The sequence below is a fragment of the Heterodontus francisci genome, chromosome 22, assembly GCF_036365525.1.
Source record: "Heterodontus francisci isolate sHetFra1 chromosome 22, sHetFra1.hap1, whole genome shotgun sequence".
Taxonomy (NCBI): Eukaryota; Metazoa; Chordata; class Chondrichthyes; order Heterodontiformes; family Heterodontidae; genus Heterodontus; species Heterodontus francisci.
The window spans coordinates 50022703-50050040 of NC_090392.1; the positions used below are offsets into that span (position 1 = coordinate 50022703).

General features: G+C 42.8%; 1 protein-coding gene across 2 annotated transcripts in view; it reads right to left on the bottom strand.

Annotated features, from left to right (window-relative positions):
* The window catches only part of chek1 (checkpoint kinase 1), a 42713-nt gene extending 16631 nt beyond the window's left edge, over window positions 1-26082 (bottom strand). The window contains exons 1-10 of one of the 2 annotated variants that reach the window (XM_068053817.1): window positions 26001-26082; window positions 24256-24344; window positions 23802-24025; window positions 21085-21149; window positions 19338-19407; window positions 15141-15329; window positions 12270-12374; window positions 4657-4752; window positions 2855-2966; window positions 841-1018 (exon numbers count right to left, since the gene is read on the bottom strand). In XM_068053817.1, coding sequence (XP_067909918.1) covers window positions 841-1018; window positions 2855-2966; window positions 4657-4752; window positions 12270-12374; window positions 15141-15329; window positions 19338-19407; window positions 21085-21149; window positions 23802-24025; window positions 24256-24320 — 1104 coding nt within the window. In that variant the 5' untranslated portion in view covers window positions 24321-24344; window positions 26001-26082. Of the gene's footprint in view, window positions 1-840; window positions 1019-2854; window positions 2967-4656; window positions 4753-12269; window positions 12375-15140; window positions 15330-19337; window positions 19408-21084; window positions 21150-23801; window positions 24026-24255; window positions 24345-25951 lie in introns of both variants that reach the window. The other variant, XM_068053816.1, reaches the window with a different exon arrangement.
* Between the last annotated feature and the right edge of the window lie 1256 nt (window positions 26083-27338).

A 27338-nucleotide genomic window follows, 5' to 3' on the forward strand; every position in this document is an offset into this window, starting at 1 on the left:
CTGCCATTCTGACCTTCATTTCCCATATTACTATTCTGCTCTCCTGCCTTGGACTCTACCGCATGATTTGCTACATCTATCCAGGCTTGAACCCTCTCCCCCCTTGTTTAGTTTAAAGCCCTCTCTACTTCTAGTTATATGGTTTGCTAGAGCACTGGTCCCAGCATGGTTCAGGTACAGACTGTCCCAACAGTACAGCCCCCACTTTCTCCAGTACTGGTGCCAGTGCTCGATGAACTGAAACCCACTTCTCCCACACCAGTCTTTGAGCCACATATTCAATTCAATAATCTTCTGTGCCCTCTGCCAATTGACATGTGGCTCAGGTAATAATCCAGAGATCATTACCCTTGAGGTTCTGCTCTTCAATTTGGTGCCTAGCTCCTCGACTAAGCAGAACTTTTTTCCTAGTCCTACCTATGGCATTGGTACCGCCATGTCCACGACAACTGGATCCTGCCCCTCCCACTCCAAGTTCCTGTCCCGAACTCTGGCACCGGGTAGGCAACACAACCTTCGGGACTCATGCTCTCGGCTGCACAGAAAGATCAATCCACCTCACTATACTATCCCCTACTACTACTACGTTCTTTCATGCTCCTCCCACTTGAATAGCTTCCTGTACCATAGTGCCATGGCCCGTCTGCTCATCCACCCTGCAGACTTTGCTTTCGTCCACACAGGTTGAGAGCACCTCAAAACTTCTTTCAAGCACCTTGGGATGTTTTACTATATTAAATATGCTATATAAATGCAAGCTGTTGTTGCGGGAGTTAGATGACTTCTTAACTCACAAGTACAGCCTTGTAACCCTTGGTGTTACTAAATAAATCAGCTTACCTGTGATGATCCAGGTGTGCTTTGCAATTGGCTGCTGACAAGCATGTGATCTGTGCACGTAGGCTGGGAGAAGCTAATCCCCTGTACCAGATTATCAAGACTGGAGTGATTGGAATCCCATGACGACACGGCAACCCGAGGCTCAGGCTGGGAGCTCGAGTACCTGGTTTGATCCTCACTATAATACATTAAAAGTATTACAAGTGGTAGAAAATTCAGACTGAATTAAGAAAGTGCAGCAAGATGAAATTTCTGGTTGGGCGGCACAGTGGTTAGCACCGCAGCCTCACAGCTCCAGCGACCCGGGTTCAATTCTGGTTACTGCCTGTGCAGAGTTTGCAAGTTCTCCCTGTGACTGCGTGGGTTTTCGCCGAGGGCTCCAGTTTCCTCCCACAGCCAAAGGCATGCAGGTCGATAGGTAAATTGGCCATTATAAATTGCCCCTAGTATAGGTAAGTGGTAGGGGAATTGAGGGAAGGTGGGGATGTGGTAGGAATGTGGGATTAATGTAGGATTAGTATAAATGGGTGATTGATGGTCGGCACAGATTTGGCGGGCCGAAGGGCCTGTTTCAGTGCTGTATCTCTAAATAAAATAAATAAAATGCTTTGAACAGAATATATACAAATTGCTGGGAGTGACAGAAGTGGTGAAATTTGGAATATCCACACACAGATTGTAAATTGGGGTTTTATAATGCATAGGTACGGTTGGAAGATAGACTTCAATTCTGGTCACCACACCATATTACAAACATTGAGCATTTACAAACATTGAAGAGGGTGAGAGAAGAGCGACAAGCTTATGAATGTTAGCAGCAGCGCTCTCACCTCTGGGTTAGAGGTTGTGGGTTCAAGTCTCTAGCACAAATCTAGGCCAACACTACCACTGCAATATTGGCAGAGTTGGAGGTGTCCTCTTTCAGGTGAGATGTTAAACCAAGGCCATGTCTTCCTCTCAGTTGGACGTAAAATATCTCACAGCACTATTTTGAAGAGCAGAGGAACTCTCCCAATGACTGGACTAATATTTATCCCTAAAACAACGTCACTAAAACCTATCACAGTGTTGTTTGGGGGATCTTGCTGTTCATTACAACTGTGACTACACTTCAAAAGTTCTTCATTGGCTATACAGCATTTTGGGACACCTGAGGTTGTGAAAGACACCATTCTTTCTTCTACCCCAAAGTAAAGTGGCTCAGCTATGTGTAACCATTGGAGAAAGACAAACTTTACAGTCTAGAAAGGAAACAAACCGCATTGAGGGATATCAAATGTAAAGTCGAAGCCAGATTACTACTTCAAAATTTAGCCATGAAAATGGGACAAATATAAAGTAATACAGGCAAGCTTCAAATAGAAATTAAAAGGAGCACATTTACTCAGAAAGTAATAAATCTGACAGGAAACTACCAGAATCAAAAACATTAGGGGCATTCAAAAGGCAGCTGGTGCATTTATAAATGAGAGGGATAAATTGTAATGGGCCGAATTATCTTGTTATATCCTATGTAACTGTGCATATATTAGCAACAGCAGCATCCATCCCAATCCAGCTAGGTTTGCCTTAATAGGCCTATTGTATGGTCATTCTCACAGCACAAACTATGCTGTACATTTTTATTTGAACGCAGGGAATACCAATCTTTGGGATTCATTAAAAAGATTTGAATTTTTCTTTTGTAAATACCCAATACAACCCATGAAGTGTTTTGTGACTACAGGACATTGAATTAGACAGTGATTCGGCAACAAGAGACTTGGACTCTTAACCCAGCTCTCCAGGCAATCTCCACACAAGTTAAGGCTTGTGTAAAACAACCCCTTGAATCAAGTGTTTCGGGTAGTATAACCAGGAGCATTTGTTCAACATTGCTGGCCCTTCAATCACAGGACTGTGAAGGTTAACACATCCTATCAACCCATTCATTAAAAAAACCCTTCAACTGTGTGGTTTACTGCCAGTGACATTTGCCTAAATGTATAATCTCTCACATCAACAATGCATTTACCTCCAGGGTACACCACTGACAGGGGACAAATCCACATTAGAATGAATGTGTTTACAGAAAGGTCCCTGAGAGTCATTTGGGCTGCCAGAGGATAACCGAGCTCTCTTCACACCTGCAGAAAAGGAACAGAAGAAACTGAGGACCAACCAAAAGCTTTTATAACATTGTAGAGAACATAACGCCTGCCCCTCGTAAAGTAGATCTCTCCTCTCAGAATAGAGCTCCTCACCTCCTGATCAGGTTCCAGTCTCACAAGAGTACCAGCATTTAACCCCAATTCACTGACCAGTCCCAACAAGAAAAAAGATCAGCTGGTAGTCGGAAATCATTTGGAACTCTAGCTTCATTCCTGTTACAACAGGCACAGAAGTTTAAGCTCTGCATTCCAGAAAGTGTTTCAGAAGAAGGATCTGATTCAGGATATAAAAGTATTAAATGCTACAGATAGGCTATAACCTAGTTAGGGTATATGCCAAATTAATGCATGAAAATCAGAACTAAGGACATAAAGCTTAAATTAGTGAAAAATAGTTTATGGACCAATATCCAGAGTTTTTTTTTTGCTGAACAAGTGCTAAATATTTGGAACAGTTAGATTAGTAGAGGCAAAAAGCATCAGAAATGTTCAAAGTGCGAATGACTGTTCTCACAGGCCAGTAGAAAACTAGGGGCCGAGTACTAGCTTTGATGGGCTGACTGGCCTTATATTATGAACTTTAAATTCAGTATTTCCTAGCCGTGGCTGAATATCAAAAAACAGTTCCAAAATGCTTCAATAAAATTACAACTGAAAGCATTTCCCCTTCCACCCACCTTCCCAGAAGAGTACAACACAAATGAAACCCAATTCGCTCTGTGCAGGAGTACACTGCCTAGTATACTACCTGCTTCAGGATAGCAAAGGACGCTTAATAAAGCAATTCTACACCAAAATCAGCCAGTCCTACTCTTCCCAGTTGGCAGAAACAACAGCAGTTTGCAGCCAACCTCCATCACCCTTCTTATCCCCAACTGAATTTAAGTATCTCTTCAAATATTTCCAATGGTACTAAATCATAAAACTGGAAATACACAATGGGTCTGTCAACATTTGGGAGAGAGAAAAAAGAAAGATAGGTTAAGATTTCAGTATCATAGAAATTTACAGCTCAAAAGGAGGCCATGCAGCCTATTGTGTCTGTGCTGACTGTTAAAGAGCTATCTAGCCTGATCCCACTGCCAGCTCTTGGTCTGTAGGTTACAGCACTTCAAGTACTTGTTAAATGCGATGAGATTTTCTGCCTCTACCACTCTTTCAGACAGTGAGTTCCAGACCCCCACCACCCTCTGGGTAAAAGCAAATTACTCGTCAATTCCCCTCTAATCCTCCCGCTAGTTACTTGAAATCTGTGCACCCCCACCTCCATTACTGACCTCTTCGCCAAGGGAAATACTCCTTCCTATCGACTCTATCTGGGTCCCTCATAACTTTATACATCTCAATTAAATCTCTCCTCATCCTCCTCTATTCCAAAGAAAACAAGCCCAATCTATCCAATCTTTCTTCATAACTAAATTTTTCCAGTCCATGTAAATCTGCTCTGTACCCTTTTTTGCACAATTGCATCCTGAAGAGTGGGGTGGCCTGTGTCCTTAGCTAGAATCACAAATGATTCATCCATTTCCCAAACAAATTAATCCATAAAATATTGTCTCAGTTAAGCATCAAAAAGGAACTAACTGCACTTCCTTTGTGATCTACATCACTTACAGTTTAGGCAATGAAAGTTTTTGGAGAGAATTGCTTTGTCAAATTAACTTACCCCTTTTAAATTGGTTAATGAACCACCTGTCCTTTTTAATGTCTGAAATTGTGGCTCTGTTCTTTGGACCTTCCATCAGAATTTTGTTCAGCAGGCCTGCACAAACCAGACAGACAGTCATACAGCAGGCAGTGCTAGAAAGTCTTAATGGAAATGAGCTACTGTTAATGTACAGCAAGATGTAACGGTCTCCTACCTGTCCCTCTCCATCTGCAGCAAGGTACAGCATAAAACACTCAGAAGTTAGCTTACAAACAACAGGATAATATCATGCCCCAGCTGTACCAGCTGAGCAGATAGGAAAAAGCAGCAAGTACATAGGAACAGGAGCAGCAAATCCTACACATGACAGAAATCTTGAAAACTTAGCGCAGCGTAGGAATATAAGGCAAGTCTGGTTATGTTTTAAGAGGTTCACTGACTATTTCACTTATGCATAGCATCAAGCACCACTTACAAAAGCCCTCGCTCAATACAAATTAAAGTGTGACCTTACATGCATAGTACCTGGTTAACGATAAACCTCTGTTACTCACCAGAATTGACAGCTTATCTTCTCCTAGCCTTCAGATAGACATTCTACCAAACCATGCAATTTAGGTCATAAACTATGAATACCGTTTACTGAAAGTAAACATTAAACAAAAGTCAACACCACAGATCTTACACTTCCTTTGGTACATGATACTTGCCAAACTCTTAATGATACTGATCCTGGGCCAGCACCAACGATGCAAACTTACACGCGGGGTATAATTTATACTCATGGAGTCTACACGTATCCACCTTCACATCGGCTGCAGTGCAATGGAACAGGAAGACCTGAAGAGCTAGCAGTGAGCAGTTAAACATCTCTGTTGCTGCCTGACAAGGAGCCGTCAAAACAAGCCCTCCCACAGGCTGTGTGTGGAACCTCATCCATCTGGAGAACCAAATTATTTAGGATCTGGACAATGCCTCAGGAATGTCCATGAACAACAGCACCTGGCTGGCACTAGTCTGGAACAAAGCCCAACAGGCCGAATGTGAATTTTCTCCACCAGAAATGCAAGCCAATCATAAAGTTAAAGTTACTATCAAACTTTTAGATACAGAAATTGAAAGTTTTTCTTTGACAGGTCACTCCATCTGTCACGTATTTATTTTGGCTAAGAACTATAATACACAATTACTGTCATTACTGCAAGAATAATCTGCAGTCAATTATTGGAAATTTAAAAGTACTAATTATAAATCACAACCCTGTAAGATGGTAAGTATCAATTCCATGTTAAAGCTATGGCTGAGTGCTAGCAACCTTGCTGCTGAATCAGGTAATGGGTTCAAGTCTCACTCCAGAGACTTATGATAGTAGCCGAAGACAAAAAGTCTGAAACTTTTTTTTTTTGATCTCACCATTCCAACATTTCAGCATTTAATAGTTAGTATATCATGTAATTATGAAGGAAGGATGAAGTAAATTTTAACACCAGATGTTACGTCCAGGAGAGAAGGGGTCTAGGGGTTCTCTCTCAGCCCCTTTGCTTGGTTGAACCGTAACAGGGTTTAATTTTAAAACACGGTGTTTTTAGCTCCCCCTTAGTGAATCCTTGTGCACTGCTCTAATTGAGAGGCAAAGAAATCAAACAGGTTTCCTTAGATTTAAACAAGAAAGATAGAAGTTTATTAATCTTAAACTCTAATCCAGTTAACGACTACGAATATGCGACGCATACACGATAAACACACGCAGAGACAGAAAAAGGAGGAATAAAAGGGGAAAGGTTTGAGGCAATATCTGGTAGTTACAGTCCTTTAAGTTCAATGTGGAGTCTTTGGTTGCCAGTAAGTCTTGCAATTCGTTGGGGCCCAGTTCACACTTCAACTTGTTCCAAAGTACAAGTCTTTTCTCTCGAGGTTTACGTGTCTTCCGTGGATCCGGTGGCTTGGGAAAAAGCGAGAGAAAGAGATGCTTCCTTGATCCAGCTTCAGTTGCACACTACCTTCTGAATTCAAACTGTCCTGTGGCTAGTTCAAAAACCTGGACCAGCCAGTTAGTCATGTGACCAGCTGGTTTAACCATTCCTGGCTCTGTGGATTGTATCATCTTAGCAGGGCCTGGAATGCACTTCCTGACATCTTCAATGTCTGCTGATCAAAATCCATTTGGGTTAATTGGAGCAGGGAATAGCCCTTTGTCTCCACAAGCAGCATCTCTTAGTATGCAAATGTCCTTCCAGCCCAGTGTCTAGTGATCTTCAAACAAGTCTTCACTCCAGCAACAGTTTAAAATCAATGCTCATATAACAAAATTAATATGCCTCATTCTTGGCAGGTGGGGGTCTGCATGACACTAGAATATGACCTTGAAAACTTATTGCTAAATCTGTGCTCGCTCGTCCCTCATCATCACCATAATCTTAGTGGGGCCATTGGCATTGTCTCTGTGGCATTGTTCAAGCCTCGCTCAGTCCATGTCTCAATGTTATCCACCCATCCGATTTTTCCCCTTAATTTCTCCTTCAATTGTTGCCAAGACAAAGCTGTCGGATCTTCGTTTCTGATGTCCGTACTTGGCTATCTTGCTCTCTCTAGCTGTACTTAGCAACCCTTTTGATTCCTGAACTTCGACTCTTGATCTAACCCACTCATTTGTTTTTCTGTCCATCCTGCTGATTATGAGCATTCTCCGCCATACCCACATTTCATAAGCTGTTATTCCCCTCTCATCCTCCTCCTTCAGAATCCAACTCTCACATCCATAGAGTCCATCAACTTCATGCTGATGCTTTTGGACTTACTTAAGTCACTGGTCACACCTCTTGCCGTAGCTAATCTAACCTGGATTTAATTTTTGGATGTAACTTTGGTGTTTACCACCAAGCCAAGGTACTTGAATTTGTCCACTGCCTCTATCTCAGTGCTTCTAATCTTGACTTTGCCACTGCCATTTAGAGCCACAACATTGGTCTTTGCCCCATTTATGTTCAGTTAAAAAAAGACTCCGCGTTTTTTGACTAGGCCTGCTAAAGGCCTGCTCGGGTCCGCAAAAAAAAACCCAACAGAACCACATCTGACCAAAGCCCGACCTGGCCCGAGTCCTTCCATTTTTTTCCCATGCCCAACCCGACCATCAATTAACTTACCTTCCGTTTTTCACTTTGTTGCTGATCTGCACAAGCATCTTTCTAGTCCAAAAATTAAATTAACATTGGAGCCGGTAGAGCGCGTCCAACTCGGCCCGACCCGAGCACTAATGCTGAACAGAGGTGCAACCCAACTCAACCCGAACCCGTCGTCGGGTCCCATCGGGTTCGGGTCGGGTAGCCGGCTTTTAAGGCCTGCCATAGTCCCCAGCTCTTCCTTTGTTCTGGCTATGAGAGTGCATACCTGAAATTCTATACGCCATGACCTCCTATGATGCAGTCACATCTCTCTAGTAACTCTCTTCCTGCATCACCCTGATTATCTCCTCTCCCACCAGATTAGACAGAAGACACCACTACCTGACCCCCTTCTCAAACTGGAATTGGTTTGTATGTTCATCACCAACTTTGACGACTCCTGAAGCATTTCTGTATAGCTCTTGTATTAGCCACACAAGATATTCGGGTACACCAAAGTCTGTAAGTGTCTCCCATAGAGCATCATGCTGGACAGTATCGAACGTTTTGGCATAGTCTATGAACATGAGCAAAAGATGGGATTTCTCCTTGTTTTCACATTTCTCCATGAGATTTCTGAACATAGTGTCAGTTGCACCCTTTGCTGGAATGAAGCAAACTGTGGGGGTGACTCTGCCTGATGATGTCAAGTAGCACTTTAGATGCATGACTGATGAGACTTAGCGTACAATGTTTTGGACAGTGCTGTGCCTGCTTTCTTGGGCGCTGTGACCATCTCAGATAGAGTTCACTTGCAAGCCCATTCATCTGTTATCGATATACCAGTAATAATTTCTTTCATGGCATGTACTACTGTTTCACCTCCAGCTTTTAGTACTTCTGCTAGTGTCTGGCCTTGTCCTTTTGCCTTTCCACTCGATGTTCTATATAGCTTTTCTTATCTCATCTTTCAACACCTCACGTTCTACTTCTTTTCAACTTCCAATCTTTGTTGTCTATCTTTTCTGGTTCTTCTTCAAACAGTTTCCTGCAGTAATTTTCTTATCGCAGCCTGATCTTGTCCTTACCATATAACATGTCTCTGTTTTTGCCCTTGATACCTAATCTTGGGTTTACATATTTCTTTCCAGCTATGACCTTGACTAGTGAAGGTCTTGGTGACTACTTTCTTGGTGACAGCTTCCTCTGCTTCTTCAGCTCTTTCACTTAGCCAGTAGTTTGTGGCTTTTATACAGGTTTTCTTCACATCAGCACACAATTTGAGATATGCTCTGCTTTGTGCACAAATTTGTGCTAAGGTTTTACAACACTGCTAATTGACTGGTTAGGTTTTCCCTTTAGCTGATGATTACAGAGCTGTAACATGGGCCTTCCTAGCTTTCTTAGCAGCAACCATCATAACTACTTTGGGAAAGTGTTTTGTGGCCAGTTTCTAGAGTGTGATTTCTAGCCTTTTTCTCTGTTCCTCTTTTTCTTTTCTCCCCTGATGTTTCTCCTCAGCACACATCTTGTGGGCCTCTTGCATACACTTCACCAGCTTGCCAGACAGGATCACTATTCTTGAGTTTTCTTGCAAACTTGAATCAGGCTCTGCTCTCAGTGTATTTTTCAGTTTGGATGGCACATTCCTCCGGGTAGACCCTGAGTCAATGATATTAGCTATGGTGCTGAAAAACCTTCAACCATTGGTCCATGGAAGCAGCTCATCAAAGCAAATACAAGTCTGCAGAGTGTTGTACTTGTCCCCTTTGTGTACTTCATTTCACCATAAGTCTAACCTTCCTTCCTTTTTGTATAGCGGCAACTGTTTGCATGGAATTGTCTGATCTCCTAACTGAAGCGCTGAAGTTCTCCCTCAGTGAGCACATTAGTGATAACATTAAGTGATAACATATCCTGCAAGACAAGGATATTTTTGCCTTCCTTTACATTCAGTTCTGTGAGCTGCTTGCTGGTTTTGATTCCATTAATAACTTCTGGCTTCAGAAAACATGCCAAGAGCCTCCTGACTAGATTAACCTGCTCATCATTCAGCTTGTGAATCACTGGAATTTTACTCTGAAAGAGAAGTACATTAGCATAGAAATGTTGGATTAGTAGCATACTTTCTTCTGTGAAAGAGCTTCTGTGAGATTCTTGCTTTGCGCTGTTTTCCTTCTGAAGTCATATTCTTTTTGTGTAGTTTTCCTTTCACCTGCAAGATCTCAGCTTTGTTTTTCTGGCTGAAATGACATTTATGGTAGATTCCTTTAAACAGGTCAATGTACAGAATCCAATCAGTTTCATCCAGAAATGCAAGGTAGAAGGTGGTGTAAGCATCCAGCATGCGCAGTGTATCCACAGTGACATCAAGCACTACCAACCAACATGCGCTTACACAGCATTCTGGCATGTTATCCTTGACCCCAAGACACGTGCACATTTGGCTGAAGAACTCACACAAGCCTGTTGATCTCTTTAGTGACTTCAGCAGCTCAGGTAGAAGACATTTAACATAGAAATAAAGGATTTTCAGAGCTTCTTACATGCATTGTGAATGTGCTGACATGAATCCCCATCTACATTCAGTAAATGTGGTGCTTTTTCTCTGCAAATGTGGGCTTCTAAACCATTTTTTGACACCCTCATCACATTGCAGGAGACCATCAAGATAGACATCAAACTGTTTTATGGTATTTATGTTTGTTAAATGGTTCAGACCTAGTTCTGGTGAAAAGTAGAACTAGAATTCCAAAAACTCTGATGGCTTTCAAAGGTTGCTTCATCAATGTTCAGAGAGAAGAAACTTGTCTTCAAGTCTTTATCCAACTTTTCTTGGAAGAATCTCCCAATGCCAAACCTCATTTGAAGAAGGGTCACTGACCCGAAACGTTAACTCTGCTTCTCTTTCCACAGATGCTGCCAGACCTGCTGAGTGATTCCAGCATTTCTTGTTTTTGTCTCATTTTATACGTCGCTGGTGTGCGATCTACTGAAAGTTCGCTGGATGCCTTCTGATCTTTAGATCTGCAACAGCGATGACCTTTGGTGCCATGGTAAAAGGCAGATTGTTCTCAGCAAGAAAACCAAGAAGCATGGCTTCAAAATTTGTCCTCCAATCTTTGATCGGTACAGATGGCTTTGGTGGGGATGAGGGAACTGATGACAATGCATAGGTATTTGTTGTGGCAGTAGCAGCAGCAGTTGCCTTGACGAATGGATGTAAGCCATATGACTGGTCCTTCAGAGTTGTTTGCCTGGGACTTTTCAGCATGCCAGCTGTAAAATGATAATAGTACCATTTTAGTTTCAAATGCAATATTGTGCACTTTTGAAGCAAACTGGTTGAGTATTGACAATTTTGTGTATGTAATGAATAAAATTGCACTGTACTCAGAATATAATTTCATGAGACTTACAGGACAGCTGATAATTTGGTCACACAGGGCTTCATGTTCTCTATGTGCTTCACACTTTCAACGTCCTTCACGAATGAGATCTTTCCCCGCGCACCATAGTGTAGTTCTGAAATACACCACAGGCACAATGCTTTTCTGGGCTGCCAAATCTTTCAAAAGAAGTTGGCAAGTAACACACCACCAACTTTTGCTTCCAGCCAGCACCAGCGCCACATATTCTTTAATCCCTTGCCGGCTTCCCCCAAGTTTCTCACTGCCGCCTTCACGTTCAACAATATCTTTCCTGTGGCTTGCCATGGCGCACATTTCCCTTCACGAGTTCACAGCATTACTGAAATAAATCGAGAGCTCTTGGTTAAATACCATACAAGCTTCCAGTCCAATGTCAATCAAACCAATCACTGACGTGCTTGATCCTCACCTTCCTCGATGCTCCTCGCCCTCCTCAACCGACATCTTCAATGCTCCTTACCCTCGACGACCTCTTCGATGTTCCGCGCCTTCCTCGATTGACCTCTTCAATGCCTTCGCTCTCCTTGACCGATCTCTTTGATGCTCCTTGCTTTCCTCAATGCTCCTCCTGAGCACCTATTTGCTGTTCGAGAACCTCCTCACTGCTCCTCTAGGATCTCACTGCTCCAACAGGCTCTGCCCAACCACCCTTCTACTCCTGTGCTGAACAACCAGTGTTTCTGTCTCTCAGTGGCCAGCTGCTGATTTACTTCTCCAGGTCTCAGCTGCAAGATGTAATTGGACATGCTGGAGCAGCTGAGCCTGGGAGAGACAGAATCTGCGATTGGAAGCGTAGCTCTGTCTTTCCCGCGCCTGCTGCTCCTCCATTCACTGCTCTGCTGTCAGTTACCGCTCTCAGCAACTGTTAGTTTAACTGACAGTTAACGTGTTTTTGTTGGTGGAAATTTCTCAGGCTACATTATGTGCTCAAATCACAGAGCGGGACTTCAACTCACAGCCTTCTAACTCGGAGGTAAGAGTGCTACCCACTTAACCACTAACACCTAATGTGGCAGCAATTCCTCCCCTCTGTAAATCTGCCAACAGTTACTCTCAGTGCTGGCCTGGCCAAGGAGCAGATTCCTTATCATTTCCTTACTCAGTGGCACTGGCTCGATCTTTTTCCATGGAGTCAGGTACAGTTTCTTCTCATTCCAATCACAGTACTCCTGGCAACTGTACGTAGGCTGGTCCCAGGGTAGCTCTGCAACAGAGAATGACCCATCAGTAAAGCAGACAAACCACTCTGTCCGAAAGATATATCCTGGCACTTAGATCAGTCTCCCCAACTACTCCCCCACCAATGTCCCATCTAATTTTTTTTTTGTGTGCAGCCTGTTCTTTTCAATGCAAGGTACCTTTAAATTCTTTTTGCATGGCTGCAGGACAGCTTGTGAGCAGCCTGCTCAGCAACTTCTGCACATGGAATTATGAAGGAACATTGCTCCCCACCACCCTTAAAGAGAAACATTAAAATTAATGAAGTTTTAAAACTTTATATATCTTTCTGCTTTGAGAGCATCCATTACACTTTAAAGTATCAAAAATAAAAGGAAAGTCAGTCAGAGGAGTCAGAATGTCAAAGTGTTAGCTTCTGAAATTAGGAAATACTTCTACACACAAAGGGTGGTAGAAGTTTGGATCTCTTTTCCATACTGCTAAAACCATCACAAGGGAGTTGAATCAAGAGTTGAACTTACAAGGCTACTGAAGCACCTGGGTTAACTGCGCCTACTCCTGCTAAAGAACAATGACTCGTTCAGGATGGAAGAAATCGGTTTGTAAGTAAAATAGTTTTAGAATTTCTCTTATGCAAGTGGAGAAATTCTAACTTTCAGTAAAGAGAGAGGAATGGTTGTGAGCAAACCAGGATAGGTCTCCTGCCAAGATATTTGCTAAGCAGAAAGATTTAGAACCACCTTCATCCTGTTGAGCAGGGAGTCAAGAACTCACATTTGTGCAACACATTTCACACAAGATCTGCAGGCTGCTCTGCAGGAAACTAGGGTAGCAAGTAAAAGCACAAAGTCATAACTTGACACCTATTTGACTTAAACAAAATTCAAAGTTGTTCAATCAGTTGGATCGAAAGCAAATTCACACGACCTGTAAAGCTAATTCAGCCCCTCAGTAAATAAAGCAACTGCAGGAAAATATGCCTTCCACAACCAAGTCGGCCAGTCTCTGACACTGTGCACAGTACTTTCTTACTGCAGTTATAGTAAAACTGTACTCAACTCCAGCATCCTCTAGTGACAATCCACTGTCATTACGCCCTCCCTTCTCTAAAGGGCAACAATCCCACATGGTGTCAAACGGAAATCTGCCACAAATAAATTCTGTAAATGTTCAACTCAGCTCTGAAAATTGCTACAAGTATAACATTAAACAACGGCCAGTACAAATTTGCAACGCTGGATAAAATAATCCAATTAATCAGCACCCCATTCACTGCCTTAAATATCCACTCCCATCACCATCAGTGCTCCAGGCTAGTGTGTACTATAATTAGGATGCACTGCAACATCTCACCAAAGCTCCCTTGGCAGGAATTCCCAAACTCATGACCTCCACTACCTAGCAGGGCAAGGACAGCAGGTGTATGCAAACACCATCACCTCCACATCACACATCCTGACAAGGACATATATCACCATATATTCTTCATTGTCACTGTGTCAAAATCATGGAACTTCCTCCCTAACAGACCTGTTGAAGTACTTTCACAACACAGACTGCAGCAGTTCAAGGTGCCAGCTTACCACCACCTTCTCAAGACAACTAGGGATAGGTAATAAATGTTTCCACTGGGCTACTGATGCCCACATGCAGTGTAACAAATTTTAACAGACCCTGTTGCTGCTCCGTATTTTTCCCAAACTGAAAATTGCTCATGGCAAAGTAAATGGGCATTGCTCTCAATGACATAAGCAATCAGTGATACAGAAACTGGTGCTTGCTTCTTCTGGTGTTAGAAAGAAACATGAAGGAAAATCATTTATTAAAGCCTTTACAACATCAAGTTTGGATCTTGAACACTCATTTTTGAATTTACATATTCCATGTGCACAGAATTATGCATCTTTCTGCAGCTCTTATTACATTAGAGGAATACTGAGGTTGGGGGAGAGAAACACAATGAGCAATTTCACTAATGAGTGAAAGCTGTTGTTTAAACTGCTCTTTGATGCAGAGCAGACCATGTGCACTTATGAGTTTTAGTAGTAAGTGGCGGAAACTGTAATCCTCCGGTGCCAATTCCCCAAAGAGCGATCTGGGAAAATGCCAGCAATGTCCTAACAAAGGCAAGGTAATCTGTTTAAAACCTATGCAATCCAAACAGTCAATTTGAGAGCAACTTTGGGATGTCTGCCTGATGTACAGACATACTAAATTGACAGGCAGGAAAACAGCAGCTGATCTGTCAAGCCTGCCCCACATCATGATGGCTAGAGCATCAAGAGCAAACATCTCCCCTCCGTCAGCCATGTAATCTCTCCTGGGACAGGCAAATAATCAGAAAGAAAACCCAAGTCAATATAGGGGAAGAGAGAGAGTCTGGAAAATTCCTCGCCAACACTAACATAACAGAACAATAACAAATACTTTGTATTAACATGCACATAGGCAGAAAAACACTATTGTTGGAGATGCATATTATGTGCAAGTTAATACCCCCATGGAATGAGGCAGATGGGCACAGATGGCCAGAGAGAGAGAGAGACAGACAGACACAAAGCACGAGAGTGCGCCACAAGAGTGCGAGACAGAGAGAGCAAATCAGAGATAGAGAGACAGACAGACAGAAACATACAGAAAGAGTCAGAGATAGAGACAGAGACTGAAAGAGACAGAGAAAGTGAGAGAGAGAACCACACAGAGACAGAAATAAACAGACACAGTAAGTACAGTACAAATAAACCACACCAGTGGATCCCTCCTGATCTTACTGCTTAAAAGCTAAACTAACCTCCAGCCAGCATTGCAACAAGAACAATTCCACATGACCAGATATCCACAGGCTCCGCATGGAACTCCTTCCTCTTCAGCAGCTCTGGAGCAACATATGGCAGAGTGCCACACATCTTATTCAGTAACCTCTCACGGCTATTGTGTCTGTATACTGTCGCCAAGCCAAAATCAGAGAGCTTCAGGTTATCTAGAGGGAGGGGAACAAAAACACAGGGCTAGGGACACTATACACAGTCAAGAACATCAGCACAATTAGTCAAGTAGTTTACACTGTTTTCATATTAATGATGGACTGGCAGTGGCAGGTTTTCAGGACTCCCTCCACTGCAGCTACAGATTATTACACACCACTGACAATGCCTAAGATCCAATTTTTTGTGGACTACAACAGCTGCAGCTGTCAGCCCTCCAACTGGAACGTAAAGAAATACTGAAGCAGCACTTGTTGCTTGCTGATCTGTGAGCCAGGGCAACTCTCCTGGGACAAACTCAGAAATAGAGAGTGAGTAATTAGCCATATAGATTTTTCCTGCACTAACCTAAGGTCATGGGATTCCTGCCACTCAATAGGCTACACTTTGTTGGAGATATTAATGAGAGATATCAAGTGAAGTGATGGTGAATGGGCAGCAAGACGGGGAAAATCTGTTCCGTTCCAACGCATCTCCCACTTCCAATTTGAAGTACTGAACAATATCCAGTTGGTTATGAATTGGTGAATACCCTTTCCTGGGATGGGGAAGGGGGCTGGGGCAGGTGTAGGAAAAAGTAACAAACTTTTAATTGTTAAACCAATATGAGCCCTCTTTTATGTAGAGCTTTACTGCAAATACTCAATGGAAACAGACTATTTGGCCCAACCAGTCCATACTGGCATACATGCCTCACTCAAGCCTTCTCCCATCCTTCCTCATCTCACACTATCGGCATAAACCTCTATTCCCTTCTTCCTCATATGCTTATCTAGCTTTCCTTTAAATGCACCAATACTATTCCTCTTAACCACTCCCTGTGGTAGAGAGTTCCACAGCCTCACCACTCTCTGCGTAAAGAAATTTCTTCTGAATTCCCTATTTGATTTCTTGGTAAATATCTTAGATCTCAAATTTTCCTCTGCCTCACAAGTGGAAACACTCTCTCTGTATCTGCTCTATCAAAACCTTCCATAATTTTAAAGACCTCTATTAACTTACACCACCTCCCCACCCTTCTCTTTTCAAGAGAAAAGATATTCAGCCTGTCCACCCTTTCCTGTTAAAAATTACAACCTTGTAAATCTTTTGTCCACCCTCCCTAATGCCTCTATATCATTTTCATGATAGATTACAGTGTGCAGTTCTGGATGCCCCAAGAGTGGTCTAACCAAGGTTCAGTACACCTTTAACATAACTTTTCTACTTTTCAATTCTATCCCTTTAGAAATAAATCTAAATGCTTGGTTTGCATTTTTAATGGGCTTATTAAATCACTAAAAATAGTTCCCGCAAGTTATGTATTTGTACTCCCAGATCCCTTTGCTCCTCCACCCCATTGAGATTCTTATTTGCCAAGAAATATATGACCTCCTTATTCTTCTTGTGTGTCAGCCATAGGATGTGGGCATTGCTGGCTAGGCCAGCATTTATTGCCCGTCCCTAAGTGCCCTTGAGAAGGTTGTCGGTTCAAGTCCAACTCCAGACTGGAGCACAAAAAAAAAATCAAAGCCTGCACACCAGTAGGTGTGAAGGGAGGTGCCATAATTCAGAAAAGATGTTAAACTTAGGCCCCATCTGTCATCTCAGGTGGATGTAAAAGATCCCATGGCACTATTTCGAAGAAGAGCAGAGGAATTATCCTCTGTTTCCTGGTCAATATTTATCACTCAATCGACATCACAAAAACAGATTATCATTGCTGCTTTTGGGAGCTTGCTGTGCACAAATTGGCTATTGCGTTTTCTACATGACAACAGTGGCCACACTTCAAAACTGTTTCAATTGACGGTAAAGCACTTCGAGACATGCTATAAAAATGCAGGTTTTTCTTCCTTTTCTTTTCAAAATGTAATACCTCATGTTTATCTGCATTCAAACTCATTTGCCACCATTTACTCCATGGTCTTACTGTCTGCTCGAGGTCATGTAGAATATATATTAAAAAGTGTTCAGTGCCTGCACATGACAACTGACACAAACAATCAAATATTAAAGGGTTTCTGTTAAAAAAAATAATTTTAGAGGTTTGGTATATGTTTATTAAAACCAGAGTTCATCCTATAGGTGAAGGCATGGCACACTATGTTCAGGACCATGATCCATCCTCTAGACTACAAAGTAGGAAACACCTCTAGTCAAGACAGGACAACATTACCAAGGAACAGAGAGACTAGCTTTGAATAGGATACAGGGTAGGTATGAATATGAAGGGATTTCACAGAACCTCTAATTTAGGGCAATAATTGTTTTTTTTCCCCATTTCACTGAATAATACTTGGCCAACTGATCAGTGAATTCAGCTACTACCTGATGCATCTGTAGTAATTTATAGACGATACCATCCTTCACAGCAACCTTACTCAAGTACCATCACCTTCAGGATAGAAGGGAATGAAAAGGGGTGAAAATCACCACAAAGTAAATTACACCCATCTTTTCCTTTGAATAAAGTTTTTTTTTATTCTGAGTTACTGCAAACCAACAAAAAAAAAAATTTAAATCAATTTTGTTTCCATCCAATTTGTCTTCTGACATAAGCTGGGTATAAGCACCGGACGGCCGTTGGTTCCAAACTAAAGTGATCATCCTCAATATCTAAGATACATAAGTATTGGTGAAATAATCAGCTAAAGTGGGAAGTAAAGGCCTGCTTGGGTATAAAATTAAGGCCTGACCCGAAACTAAACCCGACTGGAGACAGAGTCCTTTAATTTCTTTTCATGCCCAACCCGACCCAAATATCGCAATGAATTTAATAATATCAAACATGTTATTTAATGCATTTATTTATAAAACACGGAGCCAGTACAGTGCAGCCCGACCCACGCCCAAATACTGGACACGGAATATAGACCTGACCCCACCCGAACCCAACACATGTAGTCGGATTCAGTTCGGGGAGCCAGGCTTTAGTGGGAAGTATAGCAGAATCCAAGACGTTCTTCACCGGACACATGTACACAGACATTTTTGCAAGCAACAGAAATCAATTGATCATAACCAGGGGTGGGAACATTGGTCGATTCTGCCCTCCCTAGTTCGAAGGCACTGAGGACAACAGTTTCTTTTCAATGAGGTCTGATAATCCAGCACAGATTGGAGGTTGAGCCTGGGAATTGTCCTGGTCTGCATGCCTCAAAACCGCACCAGGCCGTTCAATAACCAGCTTTGCCTGGATTAACTCGTAATTCTTTAAGTGAAGATTATATATCATCCACATACAAAATCAAGACAAGATACACGAATAGAAGTGGGGCAGGTAAGGTGCTTAAAAAAATTTCAGCTGCTATCACAGTCACCTTCCTTATCATTTTTATGTCAGGAACTTGCCTTCAGTTTAGCAATCAACATTCCCACTTTCGAGTCAAAAGGTGAAGGGCTCGAACCCTGCTCCAGACGGTCCCAGCAAGTGGAGACCGAAGCTGCAGCTCTGAAATCTGGGTAGACATCCAGCAGGATTCTCACATTTGGCGGTTGTGGATAATCCTCCCCTCATCCTTTTGTTGTGTTATCTGGGAGCTCAATAAACCTCACACTATATACCTATATTACAACAGCAACTACACTTCAACAGTACATCACTGACTGTAAAGTGTTTTGAGACATCCAGTGGTTGTGAAAAGCACTATATAAATGTAAGTCTCTTCTTTTTGTCCTTTGATAGGACTAAACCCCTATCGACGGTGCAACGCTAGTTATGGAAGGAAGGCTCACGTCACAACCCGTCAGACAACAGTTCCACCACTACATACTATTCTGAGGGAAGAGCATGAAGTTACAAAAAGAACTTTCTCTTTCACATTATCAGCTGTGCTTTCCACCTCGTTACCCATATCAGTTAGACACCACGTGCTGCCCACAACTCAAGGGATTTCTATTGTAAAAGTATAGCTCAGGCTTTTTCAGAAATTTAGGAAGTATGGCACAGGGAGAATGACCGGCCTTTGTGCTTTCTTCATCACTAAAGATGAAAAGATCTGTTTTGCTGTTACATACTATACCTCGCTCATCGAGCAGCAGGTTCTCTGGCTTGATGTCCCTGTGCGTAATTCCAATGCTATGAAGGTATTCCTAGAAGAAGGCAAAGACAGTCTTTTATTTTGAATTAACTGATGGCTCTTTCCAAATCTCCAGGCCCACAAAATATAACAAGGCGACAGAAGCAAGTGAGAATTACACATCCAAATAAAACAGGTTTGTGGATCAGATTGGCGGGGCTAACTTGCCAGATACGGCTGCTGGGCCACAGCTTGGGACCTCTGGTTTACAGTATATCTGCTTTGCTCTGGGTTCAATCAGGGCTTCCAACACTCATTTTGTTCTTTGTCATTTGAAAAAGTGGAACACAGTACTCTTGGTTCTTTATAGTGTTAGCTGATGGACAAACTAAACTCTGGCAGGCAAAGTTCTTGAGAATGCATATGTCAGCAGGTAGATATTCCACAATCCACCTATAGTCACACTGTGCAATGCAAAGTTGTATGAAGAAAATTCCTTCACCATGCCCCTGCAAATCCCAGACAACACAATAAAACAATAGATAAAACAATGTAAAGAATTAGCATTACAAGGGCAAAGTACTGCAGATGCTGGAAATCTAAAACAACAACAGAAAATGCTGGAAATACATGGTAGGTCTGGAAGCATCTCTGGGGAGAAAAACAGAGTTAACGTTTCAGGTCGACAACCTGTCATCAGAACTAGAAAAGGATAGGGACGCAACAGGTCTTAAGCAAGTACAGAGGCAGGGAAAGGCTGGGGAGGTGGGGTGGGGAAGAACAAAACGGTAGGTCTGTGATAGGGTGGGAGGCAGGAAATTAAACAACAGAAGGGATGATGGTGCAAGGCAATAGTAGGGTGGTAATGGAACAAGTGATAAAACACAAAATGGGTTTAGAGGAGTTGTAAATGGCAATAGTAGAGTCATTACCAACAGCTGCTGTCCGAAAAAATGGAAGCAGTGGTCATGATCTGAAATTGATGAATGTTCTGATGAAAGGTCATCGACCTGAAACGTTAACTGTTTCTCGCTCCACAGATGTTGCCAGCCCTGCTGAGCATTTCCAGCACTTTCTGTTTTTAAGATTTCCAGCGTCCGCAGTATTTTGCTTTTGTACTGTTGAACTCAATGTTGAGCCCAGAAGGCTGTTAAGTGCTTTTCCTCAAACTTCTGTTCAGCTTCATTAGAACAATGTCGGAGAGGTTAAAAGTGGGAGGGGAACGGAGAATTAAAACAACAGATGACTGGACCAAGGCGACAAAGAAACTAGAAGAATGGAATAGCATCCTTACAGGAATCAGGGTGGGAGGAATGTAGTCAAAGTAACTGTGCAAGTTAGTGGACTTATAGTAGATACCAATCGACAACCTATCCAGAAATCGCGATAAAGAAATTGAGGAAGGGAAGGGCAGAGTTGCAGATGGACCATGTGAAGGCAAGGGAAAGGTGGGAATTGGAAGCACGGTTGGTGACATTTTCCAGTTCAGGGTAAGAGCAGGATGTGGCACTGATACAGTTGTCACCAGACTGGAAAAAGAGGTAAGGGTAGACCAAGAACATTCCACATATCCCACAAAAAGACAGATCTCGCTAAGACCCATATGGGTTCCTAAAGCAAAACCTTTTATTTAGAAGAATGGAGTGGAGTCAAAGGAGAAATTGTTCGATGTAAGGAGGAGGGAGTTGGTGGTGGTGGACAGGAATTGGCTGGGCCTCCATTCAGTGAAGAAAAAATTAGCAATACTCACCACTCCCGCTATCAGCTGCTGGAAAAACCTATGAGCATCCACTTCAGGCATCCCCACATCAGGCTCTATTGGAATACAGATCAAATTAATCACAGCCTTAATCTGCTGTCAGCTATCAAATAATTAAAAATGTTTGCACCTGAAATTAGAGCATTCACATCACACCAATGCTAACTGTTTAACTTTAATCCCATTTCCCAGCTCTGGCTTAGATCAGCACTTGAGCACACATTATGATCCCTAAGTGTGCTGTTAGGAACTGAATCAGCTCATGTAATGAACTAAAATTCATCCCATTTTTGTTTAAAATTCAGCTGGTTGATACCATTCCAATACACTACCATGAGCAAAATCAACCTCATTCATAAGGAGGGCTAATAGTTACAGATCATAAGAAGCTTTTAAAGCAGTCAATTGTTCCTAAAAATCAGCACAAGTTTAGGATCTGCTTAACATCTAGATAGGCAATCTTTACAGTTCATGCTATTTTATAATACACAAACTGATAGTGATTGAAAGATTTTTACTGTTCATGTGGGGAACTAATTCATGAGATACCCTCAAACTGCATCAATCAGTCTTTCATAGTGTGCTGTGAAAATGACGAGATTACAGTTCAGTTGAGCAGCCAGGGCCCAACTCATGAAGGGTTCCTCACACTGCCACTTCCTCTGCACTCTGCTTCTTCTTCATATATATCATCTTTCCCATTCATCAATCAACCCTATCCACTCTTTCACTGATGGTTTCATTCTACATTCAACTGCCTTCAAATTTCTCTCAGCTTCCAGTGTTCATGTCACTCCAAGACTCAATTACTAAATCTTGACCTCCTCCACACTCTGGAAAGGCACTTTGAAAAGTCAACTTCTTTCAATACTTAGAAAAGTTTCTAACAAATAGTCTCTTACTTTAGATGGCTTCTCTCAGTCTTTCATTTATGGAAATTCTTATAAAGCCCACATCTGTGCAATATTTGAACAATGCTCCCATGCCTGGGTGGATTCTTAACATCTCACTTATGCTTCTCGACTGGAGTCTGATAGAACACAAGAAATAGAAGCAGGAGTAAGCCACATGGCCCCTCAAGCCTGCTCCAACATTCAGTAAGTTCATGGACCAACTTCTACATCAGCTCCACCTTCCTGTCAGATCCCTCAATTCCCTTAGTGCCCAAAAATCTTTTGATCTCATTCTTGAATATATTTAATGGCTGAGTGGCCACAGCCCTCTGGGGTAGAGAATTCCAAAGATTCGCAACCCTCCGAGTGAAGACATTTCTCATCTCAGTCCTAAATGGCCGACCCCTTATCTTGAGAATGTGATCCCTAGTTCCAAACTCTCCAGTTAAGGGAAGCATCCTCTCAGCATCTACCGTGTCAACACCTCTAAGAATTTTATACCTTTCAATGTGATCACCTAAGTGATGCCTCTTTCACCTCTAGCCTCAATGCCTTTCCCTCAGTTGTCTGCATTCTATTACTATAATCATTGTTACACTGAACCATCCTCTCTTTTCTATCGAAGCTCTGAATATTCTGCCCTTCCTCCTCACGATATCGAGACTCATTGCAGTCTCCTATTCTAACATTCTTTTCCGAGGAGCTCAAAACTGTGGAATTCTGCCTCCTTCAATCAACAGGCTCTTAGAACTAAACATCATTTAACATTTTTGCAAGTGCAAGCTTATTCATTAATAGGATAAATCATAGCCAAACACAGACAACAATAATAATTTACATTTACACAACACCATTAACATAGTAAAACATCCCAATGCGCTTCACAGGAGCATTATCAAATAAAATGCGACAATGAGCCACATAGGGAGATATTAGGATAGGTGACCAAAAGCTTGGCCAAAGAGGTAGGTTTGAAGAACCGTTTTAAAGGAGAAAGAGGCAGAGGCGGAGAGAGTAAGAGAGGAATTCCAGTGTTTAGGGCCCACAAAACTTTCCAAACTCGTATAGCTCAGTACCCCATGGTGAATTTACCCAGCAATTCACCCTCGGGAGGAGTTTCAACAAGTGAATCCTTAACTGAGCATAAAAGTGGCTCCAACACTAAGCAAGCCAGCATAAAATTAGCCAGTTCAGATTCGGTTATATAGTGATCCGCCTCCTTTGCCTTTTGTTACCTCTAGAATTGAATATTCCAGCACTCTCTTGGCCGACCTCCGATATTCTACCCTCCATAAACTTGAGCCCATCCAAAACTCTGCTGCCTGTATCCTAACTCAAACAGAGTCCCATTCATCCAAAACCCCTGCACTTGCTGACCTACTCTGGCACCCCAACTGACAACAACATCTTAATTTTAAAACGCTCATTCTGGTTTTCAAATCTCTCCATGGCTTCGACCCTCTCATCTCTGTAACCTCCTCCAGTCCTACAATCCTCTGAGATACCCGCACTCCTCCAATTCCGGCCTCTTACATATCCGCAATTTTAATCACTCTACAATTGGTGGCCGTGCTTTCAGCCATCTAGGCCCTAAACTTAAAGTCCCCCTCTAGACCTCTCTCTCTCGTCCTTTAAGGCACTCCTTAAAACCTACGTCTTTGACTAAGCTTTTGTCCTAATATCTGAGACTTGGTGTCAAATTTTGTTTAGTAACGCTCGTGAAATGCCTTGAGGCATTTAACCATGTTAAAAGTGTTATGTAAATGCAAGTTGTTGTTCTCCCTGCCACCCCCAAGGTTTTTCCGAGGTTCCTACCTATTCTATCAAAGAGTTCCCCTCCACTGCAATACTCCAGAAACAAGTACTGGATGTTGGCCTCACGTCGATGGCCATAAAAGCGAACAATATTTGGGTGATTCAACATCTTATTGATACAGATTTCCTTCTTGATGTTCTCGGGACAGTCGGAAGCACGTGTAGTGTCCACTTTCTTCACTGCGACCGCCTCCTCTGTTCGCCGATTCACAGCCAGTTGCACCCTTTGGGGAAACAGAAGTTGCTTAAATACGATGCAAAGCAACTCCAAATCATTCCATCTACTTAAGCAGGATTTGAAAAATCAAGTAACTTTTCAGGAATTTCTTTTTTAACCTATTTGAGAAGTAGCTTTTGTTTTAAAAAGAGGCTCCAACTCAACGAAGTACTTCACAAGAGGGATACATCTACCATTCACCTCACTCAAAAGGCATGGATAAGCAGTCAGACTCACTCGCCATATGCCCCTTCACCCAACGTCTGCACCAGATCCCAATCTTCCACAAATGGAACTGCCATCTTCCCAGACTATCACCAATAGCGCTGAAAAACAAACATTACTCATCAACACAACAGATAGCAAGAATAAGGTACACAAGAGAATTAATCTCATTTGGGATGATCTAATCTTTGCTTTGCCACCTCTAGACAAAACCCCTCATCTAGCCTGCTAACTCCAGACAGCCCATCATGTCACTTGAATTTACATTAATATTCAGCATGAAGGCACAGCCTTCAAAGATAATGGAAAGTATATCTGGGCCTTTGTTTCAGATTAGTTTCCTTTCTCATTTCCCTGTGCTCCTGATAATGAGAACAGAGGAAAAGATACAAAGGGGTGGGCACACTTCATTTTGGGCACAGATTTTCAACTTTTAGTTTGGGGTTTTACAGCAAGTGCTTAAAGTTTTTGCTTCAGAACAAATTGCTGTTCATCGGTTTTCATGAAATTTTTCTTTTAAAACTGGTCTTGCACATTATTTCCTGTTACCGTGAGAAGGTATACTGCCCGTTGTCAGACTTCTGCCCTATTGCACAAATCCAGTTCAGTTAACAGTAGATAATAGTTCCCTCTCACCCACCTTTAAAATCCTCCTCAAAACCCACCTCCTTAACCATGCTTCCGAGTGAGTGGGTAAACACTACACATCCATGATCACCACCCACCATAACACTGGTCAAAATCTAGAGAACGGCCAACAATTGTCCTACAATTAAGTCAAAGCATCATCCTCCAGTAGAGACAACGAATTTCAGCGTAAATGTCCAAAATCAATCGTTGAAGCCCTTCCCTTTAAAGAATTTTTTGCAACATCAAATTTTCATCAGGCGAATCTTGGAAAGAGCTGTGGTTTCCTGACGAATTCACTCGATTATCTTCCTTCCATTCTACAGATGGTATGTTAAAGTCTGACGATCTGTTGGACTATTGAAACTTCCCTCAGTCTAACAGGCACACAGTCCACCACTGCAGGCTGGTGCTGTACAACAGGTCCTGGCTCCACCCACTTCAATTCCAACTCTTCCACCAGTGTGTGCGCCAGACAAGCGAGATCCTCTCATAATCTCTACAATTAAGCTTCGAACCTGATCTTACCAGCAATTTGTTTTAGGTATTGCTGTCTCTGTTTTCAGTTTGTCAAACCTACTCAAGATTTCATCAGAAGCCCAGACACACACTGCAAGCCTAGCCCAATCCGACACCAGGGCTCACCCACTGCCACCCACCCCCCAAAACCAGGACTCTCCCCCTCATAAGATTTCATCCTACAAGCCGGGACTCTTTCTGCCCCCACCCCACCCCGCAAAAACAGCCTCTCCCCACCAAATCCCCCCATAACAAGGACTCAACTTCCCAAAAACAGGACTCGCCCCTCTGACTCCAACAAGAAAACAAGGAACTTCCCCAGATCTTACCCCACCCAGGACTCCAACCCCCAGATCCCCCCACCGAACCAGGACCCCTCCCCCGAACCAGCTACCAAACACCCCCGCCCCCAGATCTCCCCATCAAACCAGAACTCCTTCCCCCAGACCCTCCCCCGCCCCCCCGGACTCGACCCCAATCTAGGAATCTTTTCCACCGCCTACTGCCACTACCACAGCCCCTCCCAGTCAGGACCACTCCTCCTGGATCGCTTCCTCCTCACTATGATTCCGTTCCTCGGCTCGGAGACCCGCTCTCCCCGCCTCCTCCACCTGCTCCGCCGGCTGTCCTTGCCAGTCACTCCTCGCTCCGCTTCTCCTCAGACAGCCATCCAGTTTGGCGCCTTGCGTAACTGCATCACGTCCCGCAACGTCATTACGCTGCAGGCGACGTCATGCGCCGGCGGGAGATACAAAGCTGAAGCTGCTGCAACAGCAGCACCAGGGGTTTCACGGTTACTTATTCTATAATATTGAAGGGTCATGTTAATCACATTGACTGGATATTGAAGACATTTTTCAATAATAATTTTATCTGAAAATTAACAAATTACTCTGAGCCGTGGCTCAGTTAGCAACACTCTCACCTCAAATTATAAAGTTGTGGGTTGAAGTCCCACTCCAGGACTAGAGCAGATAAATCTAGGTTGACACTCCAGTGCAGTGTTGAGGGAGTGTTGCACTGTCAGAGATGCCATCGTTTAGATGACACATTAAGCTGAGGCCTGTTTGACTTCTTGTATAAAAGATCCCATGGCACTATTTTGAAGAAAAGCAGAGGAGTTATCCCCTGTGTCCTGGCCAACATGTATTTCTCAATCAACATAACAAAAACATTATATGCTCATTATCACATCTGCTGTGAACAAATTGGTGGCTGTGTTTCCTACATTACAACTGTGACTACACTTCAAAAGTACTTCATTGGCTACAAAGCGTTTTGGGATATCTGTGGTCATGAAAGGCACAAGTCTTTCTTACATAGGCTATACGGCACAGAAACAGGCCATTTGGCCCAGCCAATTCATGCTGCACTCCAGTTTCCTCCCATCTTTCCTCATCTGCTGAATTCCCTATTGGTTTTCTTTGTGATGTCAGGCAAACGCCCACCTGCCAAGACTGTGGCACACATTATTGCATCACATGAACAGAAACTTAAAATCGCAAGCCCCAAGTGGAAGGACATTTGCATAATACTAGACAATGTTGAAACATTGTGTCTAGTGATCTAGCCTCCACAACTCTCTGAGGTAGAGAATTCCAGAGATTCGCCACCCTCTGAGAGAAGAAATTCCTTCGCATCTCAGTTTTAAATGTGTAACCCCCCTTATTCTGTAACTATGTCCCCCAGTTTGAGATTCCCCCATTAGTGGAAACATATTCTCAGCATCTACCCTGTCAAGCCCCTCAGAATCTTACATGTTTTAATAAGATCACCTCTCAGTCTTCTAAACTCCAATGAATAAAGGCCTAACCTGTTTAGCCATTCTTGATAAGACAACCCAGCACAGCGGCGCAGTGGTTAGCACCGCAGCCTCACAGCTCCAGCGACCTGGGTTCAGTTCTGGGTACTGCCTGTGTGGAGTTTGCAAGTTCTCCCTGTGACCGTGT